The 20,237-nt window shown below is 47.2% G+C and overlaps 1 protein-coding gene across 2 annotated transcripts in view; it reads right to left on the bottom strand.

Annotated features, from left to right (window-relative positions):
- LOC120042471 (protein kinase C beta type) overlaps positions 1-19,884 on the bottom strand; it is a 40,047-nt gene extending 20,163 nt beyond the window's left edge. For both annotated transcript variants that reach the window (XR_005476113.1, XM_038987302.1), the window contains exons 1-7: positions 19,583-19,884; positions 18,641-18,775; positions 10,223-10,319; positions 7,116-7,259; positions 5,218-5,391; positions 1,896-1,987; positions 1,681-1,743 (exon numbers count right to left, since the gene is read on the bottom strand). Coding sequence is in view for 1 of the 2 variants with exons in the window: in XM_038987302.1 (XP_038843230.1) it covers positions 1,681-1,743; positions 1,896-1,987; positions 5,218-5,391; positions 7,116-7,259; positions 10,223-10,319; positions 18,641-18,775; positions 19,583-19,713 (836 nt within the window). In the remaining variant the exon portion in view is untranslated. The remainder of the gene's footprint in view (positions 1-1,680; positions 1,744-1,895; positions 1,988-5,217; positions 5,392-7,115; positions 7,260-10,222; positions 10,320-18,640; positions 18,776-19,582) is intronic.
- Between the last annotated feature and the right edge of the window lie 353 nt (positions 19,885-20,237).

Genomic DNA, 20,237 nt, shown 5'->3' with positions numbered 1-20,237 from the left:
TAACAGAAAATGACTCAAGTAAAAAAGAAAGTCACCCAGTAAAATACTACTTGAGTAAAAGTCTAAAAGTATTTGGTTCTAAATATACTTAAGTATCTAAAGTAAAAGTATAAACCATTTCAAATTTCTTATATTAAACAAACCAGACGATGCACCATGAAAAATAAATAAAAATTGACGGATAGCCAGGGGCACACTCCAACACTCGTTTACAAACTAAACATTTGTGTTTAGTGAGTGCCAGATCAGAGGCAGTAGGGACGACCAGGGATGTTCTCTTGATAAGTGTGTGAATCGGACCATTTTCCTGTCAAAATGTAACGAGTACTTTTGGGTGTCATGGAAAATGTATGGAGTAAAAAGTACATTATTTTCTATAGGAATGTAGTGAAGTAAAAGTAAAAGTTGGCAAAAATATAAATAGTAAAATAAGATCAATAAAATATCACTACAGAGACCCAAAACAACAACTTAAGTAGTACTTTGACTGAAGTACTTTAAAGTATTTTTACTGAAGTACTTTAATGTATTTTTACTGAAGTACTTTACACCACTGAGTAAGGCTCTGGTTTTTGCAGATACAAGGTTACGACTGTTCAGATGATATGATACGAGGTTATGATGAATAAGTTGACTGTTTATAGATGTGATAGATAAAGACCTTTAGAGTTTAATTTGGGAGCTGGTAACTCTTTAAAGAACCGCACGGTGCCCCAGATCCTAATGAGGTAATTGTTACATGATTCATTTAAATCGGGTAACAAGTAAACATATTTAGGTTGATTTGATAAATAACAGTCTTTAGATTAATGTTAAAAGTCAAATCACGACACCAGTGATGCGAGCCTACCAGACAAGCTAAATGCCCTCTATACTTGTTTCGAGACAAGCAACACTGAACCATGCATTAGAGCACCAGCTGTTCCTGTGAAATGCTTACTTACGAGCCCTTTCCCAACAATGCAGAGTTAGAAAGTAAGACAAATTTGCAAAAAAATAAATAAAGGAAATAGTGACACAATAATGAGACTATGTACAAGGAGTACAAGTACAGAGTCAATGTGCAGGGGTATGAGGTTGTTGAGGTAATATGTAACTAGGCAAGTCAGTTACGAACATATTCTTATTTACAATGAAGGCCTACCCCGGCCAAACCCGGACAACGCTGGGCCAATTGTGCGCCGCCCTATGGGACTCCCAATCACGGCCGGTTGTGATACAGCCTGGAATTGAACCAGGGTCTGTAGTGACGCCTCTAGCCCTGAGAAGCAGTGCCTTAGACTGCTGAGGATCTGAGGGCCCATGACAAATCTTTTCAGTCTCCTGAGGGGGAAGAGGCGTTGTTGGGCCCGTTTCACGACCGTGTTAGTGTGTTTGGACCATGATAGACCATTAGGGATGTGGACCCACTCTCAACCCGCTCCACTACAACAGGTTGATGCTCGGCCCTCTGCTTCCTGTAGTCCACGATCAGCTCCGTGTTAGTGTGTTTGGACCATGATAGACCATTAGGGATGTGGACCCACTCTCAACCCGCTCCACTACAACAGGTTGATGCTCGGCCCTCTGCTTCCTGTAGTCCACGATCAGCTCCTTTTGTCTTGCTGACAAACATTCACAAGGCCGCGGGGCCAGACGGAATACCACACGTAACAAACATGAAGTAAAACAGTCACTCACCGGTAAACGATGCCTTTGGAATGGAGGAAGAGGAGGCCGATGGAGATCTCTGCAGCATAGAAACTACACACCACACACTGAGTTAGACCAGGCACAGGAGTGCGTGCGTGTGTGCGTGTGTGTGTGCGTGTGTGCGTGTGTGCGTGTGTGTGTGTGTGTGTGTGTGTGCGTCTGTGTGTGTGTGTGTGTGTGTGTGTGTGTGTGTGTGTACTCACACAGCGTGGGGTTCCTTGAACTTGCCGACCTGCTGGATCTGATACATGAGGTCTCCTCCGTTGATATACTCCATCACAAAATATAACCTGTCCTGGAGAGAGAGAGAGAGAGAGAGAGAGAAGGGTTAAAGAGAGAGGGGAGGGAGATAGAAACAGAGAGAAAGACAGAGAGAGGGACATAGAAAGAGACAGACAGAGAGAGAGAAAGAAACTCCATCAACAAGAACACCCCTTCAAGCAGACCCGGAGAGCTGGAGTTGGAGAGAGACATATCTGCACTCTGGACTGTGGTGAGACAACATCAACAGGAGAAAGAGCAGGAGAAGAACAGAGCACTAGAGGATAGGATCAGACTGCTGGAGGAGAGGGTGAGAACAATGACGTGTGACAGAGAACAACCCACTAGAGAGCTGGCCACCCCCACAGAGAAGCCAGCAGAACAGTCCACCTCAGACCCTGACCAAAGTCTCCACATCACAGCAGGACAGTCCACCTCAGACCCTGACCAAAGTCTCCCCACCACAGCAGAACAGTCCACATCAGACCCTGGCCAAAGTCTCCACACCACAGCAGAATAGTCCACCTCAGACCCGGCCAAAGTCTCCACACCACAGCAGAACAGTCCACCTCAGACCCTGGCCAAAGTCTCCACATCACAGCAGAACAGTCCACCTCAGACCCTGACCAAAGTCTCCACACCACATCAGAACAGTCCACCTCAGACCCTGACCAAAGTCTCCACATCACAGCAGAACAGTCCACCCCAGACCAAAGTCTCCACACCACAGCAGAATAGTCCACCTCAGACCAAAGTCTCCACATCACAGCAGAACAGTCCACCTCAGACCCTGACCAAAGTCTCCACATCACAGCAGAACAGTCCACATCAGACCCTGGCCAAGTCTCCACATCACAGCAGAACAGTCCACCTCAGACCCTGACCAAAGTCTCCACACCACAGCAGAACAGTCCACCTCAGACCCAGAACAAAGTCTCCACACCACAGCAGAACAGTCCACCTCAGACCTTGACCAAAGTCTCCCCACCACAGCAGAACAGTCCACCTCAGACCAACGTCTCCCCACCACAGCAGAACAGTCCACCTCAGACCCTGACCAAAGTCTCCACACCACAGCAGAACAGTCCACCTCAGACCCTGACCATAGTCTCCACACCACAGCAGAACAGTCCACCTCAGACCCAGACCAAAGTCTCCCCACCACAGCAGAACAGTCCACCCCAGACCTTGACCAAAGTCAAGAACACAAAGCCTTCACTATCTCATCCTGGATTACCCGAGGCCATGAGGTTATCTGCCTTTTCCCTAACTAGCAGAAAGAAATCAGAAATACAGACAGCGTCATCCTACAAGAAATGGACCCACGGGTTGCTAGGTTACAGAGAGGTGGTAGTCCCATCCACCAACCTACCAGGAGTAAAACAGGGAAGAGACTCAGTGGGTAACTTGGTATAGAGCAGACCTAACCATACATTGGCGAAGGCACTAGAACAGTCTGCAGCACCCGGCCTCACTCTACTAGAACAGTCTGCAGCACCTCACCCTACTGGAACAGTCTGCAGCACCCGGCCTCACCCTACTAGAACAGTCTGCAGCACCCGGCCTCACCCTACTAGAACAGTCTGCAGCACCCGGCCTCACCCTACTAGAACAGTCTGCAGCACCCGGCCTCACCCTACTAGAACAGTCTGCAGCACCCGGCCTCACCCTACTAGAACAGTCTGCAGCACCCGGCCTCACCCTACTAGAACAGTCTGCAGCACCCGGCCTCACCCTACTAGAACAGTCTGCAGCACCCGGCCTCACCCTACTAGAACAGTCTGCAGCACCCGGCCTCACTCTACTAGAACAGTCTGCAGCACCCGGCCTCACCCTACTAGAACAGTCTGCAGCACCCGGCCTCACCCTACTAGAACAGTCTGCAGCACCCGGCCTCACCCTACTAGAACAGTCTGCAGCACCCGGCCTCACCCTATTGGACTCAAATCAAAATGTCTACTGTTTGCAGATGATCTGGTGCTTCTGTCCCCAACCAAGGAGGTCCTACAGCAGCACCTAGATCTTCTGCACAGATTCTGTCAGACTTGGGCCCTGACAGTGAGTCTCAATAAGATAAATATAATGGTGTTCCAGAAAAGGTCCCGTAGCCAAGACAACAAATACAAATTCTATCTAGACACTGCTGCTCTAGAGCACACAAAGAATTACACCTACCTCGGTCTTAACATCAACACCACAGGTAACTTCCACAAGGCTGTGAACGATATGAGAGACAAGGCAAGAAGGGTCTTCTACGCCATCAAAAGGAACATAAAACTCAACATCCCAATTAGGATTTGGCAAATAATACTTTAATCAGTAGTAGAACCCATTGTCCTCTATGGTTGGGAGGTCTGGGGTCCACTAACCAACCAATAATTCACTAAATGGGACAAACACTCAATTGAGACTCTGCATGCAGAAATTCTGCAAAAATATACTTTGTGTACAGTGCAAAAGCCCAAACAATGCAGAGCAGAATTAGGACGATACACGCTGGTTATCAAAATTCAGAAAAGAGATGTTAGATTCTACAACCACCTAAAAGGAAGCGATGCCCAAACCTTCCACCACAAAGCCCTCACCTAAAGAGAGATGAACCTTGAGAAGAGTTTCCTCAGTCAACTGGTTCTGGGTCTCTGTTCACAAACACAAACAGACCCCACAGAGCCCCAGGACAGAAACACAATTAGACTCAACCAAATCACGAGAAAGCAAAAATATAACTATTTGACACACTAGAAATAATCAACCCAAAAAACAGAGCAAACTGGAATGTTATTTGGCCCTAAACAGAGAGTACACAGTGGCAGAATACCTGACCACTGTGACTGACCCAAAATTAAGAAAATCCTTGATTATGTACAGACTCAGTGAGCATAGCCTTGCTATTGAAAGAGGCCGCCATAGACAGACCTGGCTCTCAAGAGAAGACAAAGAGAGGGAGGAGAGAGGTAGAGAGAGAGACAGCAAGGGTTTAGAAAGAGAGAGAGAGAGAGAGAGAGAGAGAGAGAGAGAGAGAGAGAGAGAGAGAGAGAGAGAGAGAGAGACTGTTCAGTATTCCCCAGGTATTCCCAGAATTCCACCTCAGAAAACACTGATAAAAGCAGTACATCTGCTCTTGAGAATGGTGTGTGTGTGTGTGTGTGTGTGTGTGTGTGTGTGTGTGTGTGTGTGTGTGTGTGTGTGTGTGTGTGTGTGTGTGTGTGTGTGTGTGTGTGTGTGTGTGTGTGTGTGTGTGTGTGTGTGTGTGTGTGTGTTTACCATGGTCTGGAAGCAGGAGTGGAGCTGTGTGAGGAAGGGAGGTTTCCCAGACAGGGCCAGGACTCTCTTCTCCACCATGGTACACTCCACATCATCATCCTGAATCACAACATCCTTCTTCAGGATCTTTACGGCGTACAGCTCGTCTGCTCCTTTACGCTCTGCTAACATCACCTGGAGACGAGGGGATATTTAACAGGATCTTTACTCTCTGCTAACATCACCTGGAGACGAGGGGATATTTAACAGGACCTTTACGCTCTGCTAACATCACCTGGAGACGAGGGGATATTTAACAGGATCTTTACGCTCTGCTAACATCACCTGGAGACGAGGGGATATTTAACAGGACCTTTACGCTCTGCTAACATCACCTGGAGACGAGGGGATATTTAACAGGATCTTTATGGTCTGCTAACATCACCTGGAGACGAGGGGATATTTAACAGGATCTTTACTCTCTGCTAACATCACCTGGAGACGAGGGGATATTTAACAGGACCTTTACTCTCTGCTAACATCACCTGGAGACGAGGGGATATTTAACAGGACCTTTACGGTCTGCTAACATCACCTGGAGACGAGGGGATATTTAACAGGATCTTTACTCTCTGCTAACATCACCTGGAGACGAGGGGATATTTAACAGGACCTTTACGGTCTGCTAACATCACCTGGAGACGAGGGGATATTTAACAGGACCTTTACAGTCTGCTAACATCACCTGGAGACGAGGGGATATTTAACAGGATCTTTATGGTCTGCTAACATCACCTGGAGACGAGGGGATATTTAACAGGATCTTTACTCTCTGCTAACATCACCTGGAGACGAGGGGATATTTAACAGGATCTTTACGCTCTGCTAACATCACCTGGAGACGAGGGGATATTTAACAGGACCTTTACGCTCTGCTAACATCACCTGGAGACGAGGGGATATTTAACAGGATCTTTACGGTCTGCTAACATCACCTGGAGACGAGGGGATATTTAACAGGATCTTTACGCTCTGCTAACATCACCTGGAGACGAGGGGATATTTAACAGGATCTTTACGCTCTGCTAACATCACCTGGAGACGAGGGGATATTTAACAGGACCTTTACGCTCTGCTAACATCACCTGGAGACGAGGGGATATTTAACAGGATCTTTACGCTCTGCTAACATCACCTGGAGACGAGGGGATATTTAACAGGATCTTTACGGTCTGCTCCTTTACGCTCTGCTAACATCACCTGGAGACGAGGGGATATTTAACAGGATCTTTACGCTCTGCTAACATCACCTGGAGACGAGGGGATATTTAACAGGATCTTTACGCTCTGCTAACATCACCTGGAGACGAGGGGATATTTAACAGGATCTTTACTCTCTGCTAACATCACCTGGAGACGAGGGGATATTTAACAGGATCTTTACTCTCTGCTAACATCACCTGGAGACGAGGGGATATTTAACAGGATCTTTAACAGAGTAACACACAGTCTCTCCGTCCCCCAAATACACAGTCTCTCCGTCCCCCAGATACAGTCTCTCCGTCCCCCAGATACAGTCTCTCCGTCCCCACATACACAGTCTCTCCGTCCCCTACATACAGTCTCTCCGTCCCCACATACACAGTCTCTCCGTCCCCCACATACAGTCTCTCCGTCCCCCACATACAGTCTCTCCAACCAGTCTCTCCGTCCCCCACATAGTCTCTCCAACCAGTCTCTCCATCCCCCACATATAGTCTCTCCAACCAGCCCCCTATGTCCCCCACATACAGTCTCTCCGTCCCCCAAATACAGTCTCTCCGTCCCCCAAATACAGTCTCTCCGTCCCCCAAATACAGTCTCTCCGTCCCCCAAATACAGTCTCTCCATCCCCCACATACAGTCTCTCCACCACGTACCTTCCCGAAGCTGCCCTTGCCCAACACCATAATGAAGTTGAAGTCTGTCAGTTTGACGCGGTCCTGGTTACCGTTGCTATCGTACTTAGAGGTGGAGTTAGAGGAGGAGCCATCTGTGTTCTTACCAGGACCGATCTTAGCCCTCTGACGGGGAGAGACAACTTACGATCAGAGTTACAGTTGTTTACAGGGGACTGTTACATAAATGTTGGAACAGGGGACTGTTACATAAATGTTGGAACAGGGGACTGTTACATAGAGGTTGGATCAGGGGACTGTTACATGCATAAAGAGGTTGGATCAGGGGACTGTTACATACATAAAGAGGTTGGATCAGGGGACTGTTACATACATAAAGAGGTTGGATCAGGGGACTGTTACATACATACAGAGGTTGGATCAGGGGACTGTTACATACATACAGAGGTTGGATCAGGGGACTGTTACATACATACAGAGGTTGGATCAGGGGACTGTTACATACATAAAGAGGTTGGATCAGGGGACTGTTACATACATAAAGAGGTTGGAACAGGGGACTGTTACATACATAGAGGTTGGATCAGGGGACTGTTACATACATATAGAGGTTGGAACAGGGGACTGTTACATAGAGGTTGGAACAGGGGACTGTTACATAGAGGTTGGAACAGGGGACTGTTACATACACATAGGGGTTGGAACAGGGGACTGTTACATACATACAGAGGTTGGATCAGGGGACTGTTACATACATACAGAGGTTGGATCAGGGGACTGTTACATACATACAGAGGTTGGATCAGGGGACTGTTACATACATAGAGGTTGGATCAGGGGACTGTTACATACATAAAGAGGTTGGATCAGGGGACTGTTACATACATACAGAGGTTGGAACAGGGGACTGTTACATACATATAGAGGTTGGAACAGGGGACTGTTACATAGAGGTTGGAACAGGGGACTGTTACATAGAGGTTGGAACAGGGGACTGTTACATAGAGGTTGGAACAGGGGACTGTTACATACACATAGGGGTTGGAACAGGGGACTGTTACATACATATAGAGGTTGGATCAGGGGACTGTTACATACATAGAGGTTGGAACAGGGGACTGTTACATACATAAAGAGGTTGGATCAGGGGACTGTTACATACATATAGAGGTTGGAACAGGGGACTGTTACATACATACAGAGGTTGGATCAGGGGACTGTTACATACATATAGAGGTTGGAACAGGGGACTGTTACATACATAAAGAGGTTGGATCAGGGGACTGTTACATACATACAGAGGTTGGATCAGGGGACTGTTACATAGATAAAGATGTTGGATCAGGGGACTGTTACATACATAAAGAGGTTGGAACAGGGGACTGTTACATGCATAGAGGTTGGATCAGGGGACTGTTACATACATAAAGAGGTTGGATCAGGGGACTGTTACATACATACAGAGGTTGGAACAGGGGACTGTTACATACATACAGAGGTTGGAACAGGGGACTGTTACATACATATAGAGGTTGGAACAGGGGACTGTTACATACATACAGAGGTTGGATCAGGGGACTGTTACATACATAAAGAGGTTGGATCAGGGGACTGTTACATACATACAGAGGTTGGATCAGGGGACTGTTACATACATACAGAGGTTGGATCAGGGGACTGTTACATACATACAGAGGTTGGATCAGGGGACTGTTACATACATACAGAGGTTGGATCAGGGGACTGTTACATACATAAAGAGGTTGGATCAGGGGACTGTTACATACATAAAGAGGTTGGAACAGGGGACTGTTACATACATAGAGGTTGGATCAGGGGACTGTTACATACATATAGAGGTTGGAACAGGGGACTGTTACATAGAGGTTGGAACAGGGGACTGTTACATAGAGGTTGGAACAGGGGACTGTTACATACACATAGGGGTTGGAACAGGGGACTGTTACATACATACAGAGGTTGGATCAGGGGACTGTTACATACATACAGAGGTTGGATCAGGGGACTGTTACATACATACAGAGGTTGGATCAGGGGACTGTTACATACATAGAGGTTGGAACAGGGGACTGTTACATAGAGGTTGGAACAGGGGACTGTTACATACACATAGGGGTTGGAACAGGGGACTGTTACATACATATAGAGGTTGGATCAGGGGACTGTTACATACATAGAGGTTGGAACAGGGGACTGTTACATACATAAAGAGGTTGGATCAGGGGACTGTTACATACATATAGAGGTTGGAACAGGGGACTGTTACATACATACAGAGGTTGGATCAGGGGACTGTTACATACATATAGAGGTTGGAACAGGGGACTGTTACATACATACAGAGGTTGGATCAGGGGACTGTTACATAGATAAAGATGTTGGATCAGGGGACTGTTACATACATAAAGAGGTTGGAACAGGGGACTGTTACATACATAGAGGTTGGATCAGGGGACTGTTACATACATAAAGAGGTTGGATCAGGGGACTGTTACATACATACAGAGGTTGGAACAGGGGACTGTTACATACATACAGAGGTTGGAACAGGGGACTGTTACATACATATAGAGGTTGGAACAGGGGACTGTTACATACATACAGAGGTTGGATCAGGGGACTGTTACATACATAAAGAGGTTGGATCAGGGGGCTGTTACATACATACAGAGGTTGGATCAGGGGACTGTTACATAGAGGTTGGAACAGGGGACTGTTACATAGAGGTTGGAACAGGGGACTGTTACATACACATAGGGGTTGGAACAGGGGACTGTTACATAGAGGTTGGAACAGGGGACTGTTACATAGAGGTTGGAACAGGGGACTGTTACATAGAGGTTGGATCAGGGGACTGTTACATACATATAGAGGTTGGAACTAGCTTAAATCAATAGCCGATGGGGTAACGTTAGTGAATTGGACCTCCACTTAAGATGGAAATCAAACTGCATCCGGTTTCGATGGGGATTCCCCCGAGGGAAAGTGTATAGCACCAGGGCTGAGCGGGTAAAAACAACGTGTTTGGACTGCAGGATATAATACTAGAACCCTCCCTCTGGTTGACACGCTCACTTCCCGCCAGTGATGTCATTGGTTTCTCTCACCTCAAACTTTTGTCGTAGTTCCTCGTTGCCTTCTTCTCCGTCTGGTTGGACAGGAACATTAAAGTACTCTCCCTCCTCCTGGGACAACAGTTTAAACCTGTAGAATATACAGATTAACACGACAGTATTAACACGACAGATTAACACTGCAGATTAACACGACAGATTAACACGACAGATTAACACGGCAGATTAACACGACAGATTAACACGACAGATTAACACGGCAGATTAACACGGCAGATTAACACGACAGATTAACACTACAGATTAACACGACAGATTAATACCATTGACTCTGTGTTCTGCTGGCGTTAAAGTGGCACTAGTTTCAAATTCACGTTACTTTGACATTTCGTTTGGTAAAAACAGGGCGCACTGGCCTTTCCCAGCCCTAACGCCGGGTCTGGCAAATTGACCTGTTTTATATCAGCCGCTCAAATGGGGAGGGGTGGAAATATTTTAAGCGTGTCGTTAAAAACATGATCCAAAGTGGTCATTTCAGGCTGCGCTGATGGGGATATTTAAGACCAGCCAAAAGCTGGTTTTTAGCGGTAACGCTGTTGGTTCTGGAAGGAACTCTGACGGAGGAAACTCAGCCTATACAGCTGTGATGCATACTGCTCATATGAACACGGAACAAGAGTAGCCTAATGGGCTTTTGGTGCCTGTATACTTCCTATTTAGAAACAATAACTAAGGGCTTTTCCCCCCTCCCATTTCGTGGTATTTCATTTAAAAAAACAATAAAAAAAACAATTAAGGCTTTTTTGTTGTTGTTGTCTGCCGAATGCAATCGCGAAGTAGTCAAGACTGTCGATAAAGGGTTTGGCTCCTGAGACCGCTTGGAAATAAATCTTAAATCACCAAAGCTTTATTAAAACATCGAGTTAGAGAGGAGTGAAACGGTGAGCTCACGTTCCCTTTGTATCTCCACACTGTAGGCAGACCCACACTGTAGTCAGACCCACACTGTAGTCAGACCCACACCGTGGGCAGACCCACACCGTGGGCAGACCCACACCGTAGGCAGACCCACACCGTAGGCAGACCCACACCGTAGACAGACCCACACCGTAGGCAGACCCACACCGTAGACAGACCCACACCGTAGTCAGACCCACACCGTAGGCAGACCCACACCGTAGACAGACCCACACCGTAGACAGACCCACACCGTAGACAGACCCACACCGTAGGCAGACCCACACCGTAGACAGACCCACACCGTAGACAGACCCACACCGTAGACAGACCCACACCGTAGACAGACCCACACCGTAGACAGACCCACGCCGTAGTCAGACCCACACCGTAGACCGACCCACACCGTAGGCAGACCCACACCGTAGGCAGACCCACACCGTAGGCAGACCCACACCGTAGACAGACCCACACCGTAGACAGACCCACACCGTAGACAGACCCACGCCGTAGTCAGACCCACACCGTAGACCGACCCACACCGTAGGCAGACCCACACCGTAGGCAGACCCACACCGTAGGCAGACCCACACCGTAGACAGACCCACACCGTAGGCAGACCCACACCGTAGGCAGACCCACACCGTAGACAGACCCACACCGTAGACAGACCCACACCGTAGTCAGACCCACACCGTAGGCAGACCCACACCGTAGACAGACCCACACCGTAGACAGACCCACACCGTAGACAGACCCACATTACTTTAGCCATGTAGGTCCTGTTTATGGGAGGTGTGTAAAACCCCCTCCACGATGGAGGCTACGTGCCCGTCATGAAACGAGAGATGAGACCCTCTGTGAATATCGGTGATTCTGGTATTTAGAAGTGATCTGTAACCTGTAAAAAAATGTTTTCCGTTTCATATGTTCTGAAGCCCACCCTTAGGCCGACCATAACGAAGGCTTTTTAAAAATTATCTTTATTTAACTAGCCAAGTCAGTTAAGAACAAATTCTTATTTACAATGACGGTCTACCAAAAGGCCTCCTGCAGGGACGGGGGATTAAAAATTAATACAAATATATATATATAAATATAGACAAAACACACATCATGACAAGAGAGACAACACAACACTACACAAAGAGAGACCTAAGACAACAACATAGCATGGCAGCAACACATGACAACAACATGGTAGCAACACAACATGACAACAACATGGTAGCAACACAACATGGTAGCAACACAACATGGCAGCAACACAACATGGCAACAACATGGTAGCAACACAACATGGTAGCAACACAACATGGTAGCAACACAACATGGTAGCAACACAACATGGCAACAACATGGTAGCAACACAACATGGTAGCAACACAACATGGCAACAACATGGTAGCAACACAACATGGTAGCAACACAACATGGTAGCAACACAACATGGCAACAACATGGTAGCAACACAACAACAACATGGTAGCAACACAACATGGCAACAACATGGTAGCAACACAACATGGTGGCAACAACATGACAACAACATGGTAGCAACACAACATGGCAACAACATGGTAGCAACACAACATGGTAGCAACACAACATGGTAGCAACACAACATGGTAGCAACACAAAAACAACATGGTAGCAACACAACATGGCAACAACATGGTAGAAACACAACATGGTAGCAACACAACATGGTAGCAACACAACATGGCAACAACATGGTAGCAACACAACAACAACATGGTAGCAACACAACATGGCAACAACATGGTAGCAACACAACATGGTAGCAACACAACATGGCAACAACATGACAACAACATGGTAGCAACACAACATGACAACAACATGGTAGCAACACAACACATGACAACAACATGGTAGCAGCACAACATGACAACAACATGGTAGCAACACAACATGACAACAACATGGTAGCAACACAACATGGCAACAACATGACAACAACATGGTAGCAACACAACATGACAACAACATGGTAGCAACACAACACATGACAACAACATGGTAGCAGCACAACATGACAACAACATGGTAGCAACACAACATGACAACAACATGGTAGCAACACAACATGACAACAACATGGTAGCAACACAACATGACAACAACATGGTAACAGCACAACATGACAACAACATGGTAGCAACACAACATGACAACAACATGGTAGCAACACAACATGACAACAACATGGTAGCAACACAACATGACAACAACATGACAGCAGCACAACATGACAACATGGTAGCAACACAACATGACAACATGGTAGCAACACAACATGGTAGCAACACAACATGGCAACAACATGGTAGCAACACAACATGACAACAACATGACAGCAGCACAACATGACAACATGGTAGCAACACAACATGACAACATGGTAGCAACACAACATGGTAGCAACACAACATGGCAACAACATGACAACAACATGGTAGCAACACAACACATGACAACAACATGGTAGCAACACAACACATGACAACAACATGGTAGCAACACAACATGACAACAACATGGTAGCAACACAACATGACAACAACATGGTAGCAACACAACATGACAACAACATGGTAGCAACACAACATGACAACAACATGACAGCAGCACAACATGACAACATGGTAGCAACACAACATGACAACATGGTAGCAACACAACATGGCAACAACATGGTAGCAACACAACATGGCAACAACATGGTAGCAACACAACATGGTAGCAACACAACATGGTAGCAACACAACATGGTAGCAACACAAAAACAACATGGTAGCAACACAACATGGCAACAACATGGTAGAAACACAACATGGTAGCAACACAACATGGTAGCAACCCAACATGGCAACAACATGGTAGCAACACAACAACAACATGGTAGCAACACAACATGGCAACAACATGGTAGCAACACAACATGGTAGCAACACAACATGGCAACAACATGACAACAACATGGTAGCAACACAACATGACAACAACATGGTAGCAACACAACACATGACAACAACATGGTAGCAGCACAACATGACAACAACATGGTAGCAACACAACATGACAACAACATGGTAGCAACACAACATGGCAACAACATGACAACAACATGGTAGCAACACAACATGACAACAACATGGTAGCAACACAACACATGACAACAACATGGTAGCAGCACAACATGACAACAACATGGTAGCAACACAACATGACAACAACATGGTAGCAACACAACATGACAACAACATGGTAGCAACACAACATGACAACAACATGGTAACAGCACAACATGACAACAACATGGTAGCAACACAACATGACAACAACATGGTAGCAACACAACATGACAACAACATGGTAGCAACACAACATGACAACAACATGACAGCAGCACAACATGACAACATGGTAGCAACACAACATGACAACATGGTAGCAACACAACATGGTAGCAACACAACATGACAACAACATGGTAGCAACACAACATGACAACAACATGACAGCAGCACAACATGACAACATGGTAGCAACACAACATGGCAACAACATGACCACAACATGGTATCAACACAACATGGCAACAACATGACAACACAACATGGTAGCAACACAACACATGACAACAACATGGTAGCAACACAACACATGACAACAACATGGTAGCAACACAACATGACAACAACATGGTAGCAACACAACATGACAACAACATGGTAGCAACACAACATGACAACAACATGGTAGCAACACAACATGACAACAACATGACAGCAGCACAACATGACAACATGGTAGCAACACAACATGACAACATGGTAGCAACACAACATTACAACAACATGGTAGCAACACAACATGACAACAACCTGGTTGCAACACAACATGACAACAACATGGTAGCAACACAACATGACAACATGGTAGAAACACAACATGACAACAACATGGTAGCAACACAACATGGTACAAACATTATTATAGACAACAAGCACGAAGGGCAAGAGACAACAATACTTCACACGAAGCCACTACTGTCAGTGAGAGGGTCCATTATTGAGTCTTTGAATGAAGAGATTAAACTGTCCGGTTTCAGTGTTGCAGCTCGTTCCAGTCGCCGGCTGCAGCGAACTGAAAAGACGAGCGACCCAGAGATGTGTGTGTGCTTTGGGGACCTTCAACAGCAATGTCTTGTTAATCCTGAAGATTTTATCATGTCATTTATTTTACATTTATTTATTGTTGTTTTACTTTTTTTTTTTTACTGATTACTTGTTTTTTTTATTTTATTTTTTACAATCAATCTGCTTAGAATGATTCACCTTCCTGGTTTTATTGTGACAACTTCCATGTAGCACATTCAATGCAACTTCTAGAGATGTGAATGAGATCTGATCTGATAGATGGCTCTGATTAGGTTCATAAAACACAGGCCTAATGGGGTGTAACGGGGGAGGGGACATTCTCTCCCTTCCTATTGGGGAGCAGTGTAACGGGGGAGGGGACATTCTCTCCCTTCCTATTGGGGAGCAGTGTAACGGGGGAGGGGACATTCTCTCCCTTCCTATTGGGGAGCAGCGTAATGGGGGAGGGGACATTCTCTCTTCCTATTGGGGAGCAGTGTAAAGGGGGAGGGGACATTCTCTCCCTCCCTATTGGGGAGCAGTGTAACGGGGGAGGGGACATTCTCTCCCTTCCTATTGGGGAGCAGTGTAACGGGGGAGGTGACATTCTCTCCCTTCCTATTGGGGAGCAGTGTAACGGGGGAGGGGACATTCTCTCCCTTCCTATTGGGGAGCAGTGTAACGGGGGAGGGGACATTCTCTCCCTTCCTATTGGAGAGCAGTGTAACGGGGAGGGGACATTCTCTCCCTTCCTATTGGGGAGCAGTGTAACGGGGGAGGGGACATTCTCTCCCTTCCTATTGGGGAGCAGTGGAACGGGGGAGGGGCATTCTCTCCCTTCCTATTGGGGAGCAGTGGAACGGGGGAGGGGACATTCTCTCCCTTCCTATTGGGGAGCAGTGTAACGGGGGAGGGGACATTCTCTCCCTTCCTATTGGGGAGCAGTGTAACGGGGGAGGGGAAATTCTCTCCCTTCCTATTGGGGAGCAGTGTAACGGGGGAGGGGACATTCTCTCCCTTCCTATTGGGGAGCAGTGGAACGGGGGAGGGGACATTCTCTCCCTTCCTATTGGGGAGCAGTGTAACGGGGGAGGGGAAATTCTCTCCCTTCCTATTGGGGAGCAGTGTAACGGGGGAGGGGACATTCTCTCCCTTCCTATTGGGGAGCAGTGGAATGAGGGAGGGGACATTCTCTCCCTTCCTATTGGGGAGCAGTGTAACGGGGGAGGGGACATTCTCTCCCTTCCTATTGGGGAGCAGTGGAACGGGGGAGGGGACATTCTCTCCCTTCCTATTGGGGAGCAGTGTAACGGGGGAGGGGAAATTCTCTCCCTTCCTATTGGGGAGCAGTGGAACGGGGGAGGGGACATTCTCTCCCTTCCTATTGGGGAGCAGTGTAACGGGGGAGGGGACATTCTCTCCCTTCCTATTGGGGAGCAGTGTAACGGGGGAGGGGACATTCTCTCCCTTCCTATTGGGGAGCAGTGGAACGGGGGAGGGGACATTCTCTCCCTTCCTATTGGGGAGCAGTGTAACGGGGGAGGGGACATTCTCTCCCTTCCTATTGGGGAGCAGTGTAACGGGGGAGAGGACATTCTCTCCCTTCCTATTGGGGAGCAGTGTAAAGGGGGAGGGGACATTCTCTCCCTTCCTATTGGGGAGCAGTGTAACGGGGGAGGGGACATTCTCTCCCTTCCTATTGGGGAGCAGTGTAACGGGGGAGGGGAAATTCTCTCCCTTCCTATTGGGAAGCAGTGTAACGGGGGAGGGGACATTCTCTGATCTGATAGATGGTCCATAGTCTGTTCTGTTTTAATAGTATATGGCCAAGGGGAGAAATGATGGTGCTGGTAAGTGTGACATAGCCTAATTTAAAACAATTTTTTAAATATTTTTTTCATGTGATTCGATTTTAAATCGTTCTCTTGTTAGGTCTTATCAAGCATGTCCCTGCTCAGCCATAATGTCATGTACAGTTCACCTAACCCCTATAATGGCATGTCCCTGCTCAGCCATAATGTCATGTACAGTACACCTAACCCCTATATCAGTGTGAACGTTATTGAAGTCATGGAATTACTTAGAACAAGGTGGACTGCAGATGGGTTCAAGTCGATGTATTTAGCAAAGAAAAGGTCTACGTTATTTTGTCATTTCATTTCTGGAGTTGATTTCAAGGCAAAAACATAAAATAACACAAATACACAGCTTGAAGCAACTCCATAATTCACCATGGACCACGTTCTGATTGGTCGGTGAAGGGCCAAATCTCACCACACCCACAGCTTGCTTATTCATCAAAACCCAGCCCTTTCACGCAAATGCCAGCAAGAGGGCCGATCATTTTGTAACAGTGAAAATAGCAAAAACTATTTCTGCCCCCCTGAACCCATAGCATTACCACATCAGATTACCTGTTGTGTTAGTATGTTAAAATAGAGCCCTGTAGATCAACACAGGTCTGCGTTCCTCTGGGAAACTGCCCCCCGCCCTTCTCCTCCCTCCCTCCATCTCACCATCCTCCTCTCCCTCCCATCTCACCATCCTCCTCTCCCTCCCATCTCACCATCCTCCTCTCCCTCCCATCTCACCATCCTCCTCTCCCTCCCTCCATCCTCCTCTCCCTCCCATCTCACCATCCGCCCACTCCTTGTTTCTGGAGTTTGTAGATGCCCCTCACTCTACCTCCCTCCATCCTCCTCTCCCTCCCTCCCTCCCTCCCTCCCTCCCTCCCTCCCTCACTCTACCTCCCTCCATCCTCCTCTCCCTCCCTCCCTCCATCTCCCTCCATCCTCCTCTCCCTCATCCTCCTCTCCCTCCCTCCCTCCATCTCTCCATCCTCCTCTCCCATCCTCCTCTCCCTCCCTCCCTCCCTCCCCTCCCTCCATCTCACCATCCTCCTCTCCCATCCTCCTCTCCCATCCTCCTCTCCCATCCTCCCTCCCTCCCTCCCCTCCCTCCATCTCACCATCCTCCTCTCCCATCCTCTCCCTCCCTCCTCTCCCTCCCTCTCTCCCTCCCTCCCTCCCTCCCTCTCACCATCCTCCTCTCCTCCCTCCCTCCCTCCCTCCATCTCACCATCCTCCTCTCCTCCCTCCCTCCCTCCATCTCACCATCCTCCTCTCCCATCCTCTCCCTCCCATCCTCTCCCTCCCTTCCTCTCTCTCCCTTCCTTCCTCCCTCCCTCCCTCCCTCCCTCCATCTCACCATCCTCCTCTCCCTCCTCTCCCTCCCTCCCTCCCTCTCACCATCCTCCTCTCCTCCCTCCCTCCCTCCCTCCATCTCACCATCCTCCTCTCCCTCCTCTCCCTCCCTCCCTCCATCTTACCATCCGTCCACTCCTTGTTTCTGGAGCTCTGAGATGCCGAATGAGAGCGCTCCCATGAAGTCGTTCCTGCTGGTCAGATCCCAGTCCCAGATCTCCACCGACAGACGCCGGTCCTTATCAGAGTCCTTCAGAGGACTAGAGAGAGTATAGAGAGAGAATCAATACTTCCCCAGATGCAACACTTTATCTTGATGTCTTTATCTTGACAGAGTGTAAAGTATCGTTCACAGATATTGTAAATGTTAAAGGTCTATCCCAAAGGCTTCCGCACACCAACTAACTATTGATGATGTGGTACAGATCAACTATAACCAACTAACTATTGATGACCAACTACAACCAACTAACTATTGATGACCAACAGAGACTAGACACCAGACAGATTAGAGATCTTGTCAGACTCCATCAGAGCACTACAGAAGGGAGGAGGAAGAGAAACAAAGCGCAACACAATCTTTCCTTTCCTACTGTATGTTAATCAGTGTTGCCTGGATCTCCTTCAAAACAAAGATAATGTCAAGTCTAGAGCTCTCCCAACTCTAAGGGTTCTACAACAAAGATATTATAAACATAGGAGATGTCGCACCATGTGATTTTTATAAACCAAAGATATTATAAACATGAAATATATCTCTAAATGTGATGGTCTGTATAACAAAGATATTATAAACATGAAATATATCTCTGAATGTGATGGTCTGTATAAAAAAGATATTATAAACATGAAATATATCTCTAAATGTGATGGTCTGTATAACAAAGATATTATAAACATGAAATATATCTCTAAATATGATGGTCTGTATAACAAAGATATTATAAACATGAAATATATCTCTAAATGTGATGGTCTGTATAACAAAGATATTATAAACATGAAATATATCTCTAAATATGATGGTCTGTATAACAAAGATATTATAAAGAGTAGAGATATCTCACAATGTGAAGGTCTCATTCCAGGTGGGGTTCAGGTTACACTTGATGGTCTTGGTCTTCTGCTTGGTGTCACTCTTGGGGTCGGGGATGAGTTTGAGCTTCACGTAGGGGTCAGACAGACCGTTAGGGTCCATGGGGACCAGGTTACAAGCCTCCTGGACTGGAGAGTGGAGAAGTGAGGGGAAGAGAGTAGGCAGAGGGGGAGGAGGGAGGAAAGGAGGGAGAGGGGGGAGGAGGAAGACAAATTGTCAAACTGTAGTTCAAATTAAATGAACTGTCTACCGTATTGCTGCTTTGAGAGGGTGGAGAGAGGATGGAGAGAGGATGGAGAGAGGATGGAGAGGGGATGGAGAGAGGATGGAGAGGGGGTGGAGAGGGGATGGAGAGAGGATGGAGAGAGGGTGGAGAGAGGATGGAGAGAGGGTGGAGAAAGGATGGAGAGAGGATGGAGAGAGGATGGAGAGAGGATGGAGAGAGGATGGAGAGGGGGTGGAGAGGGGGTGGGAGAGGATGGAGAGAGGATGGAGAGAGGGGGGGTGGGCGAGCTGAGAGGGTGGATAGGGGGTGCAGAAAGGATAGAGAGGGGGGGAGAGAGGATGGAGAGAGGGTGGATGGAGAGGGGGTGGAGAGAGGGTGGAGAAAGGATGGATAGAGGGTG

This window comes from Salvelinus namaycush, unplaced genomic scaffold, assembly GCF_016432855.1.
Source record: "Salvelinus namaycush isolate Seneca unplaced genomic scaffold, SaNama_1.0 Scaffold696, whole genome shotgun sequence".
NCBI classification, from domain to species: Eukaryota; Metazoa; Chordata; class Actinopteri; order Salmoniformes; family Salmonidae; genus Salvelinus; species Salvelinus namaycush.
This window is presented reverse-complemented; position numbering and strand designations above follow the sequence as displayed.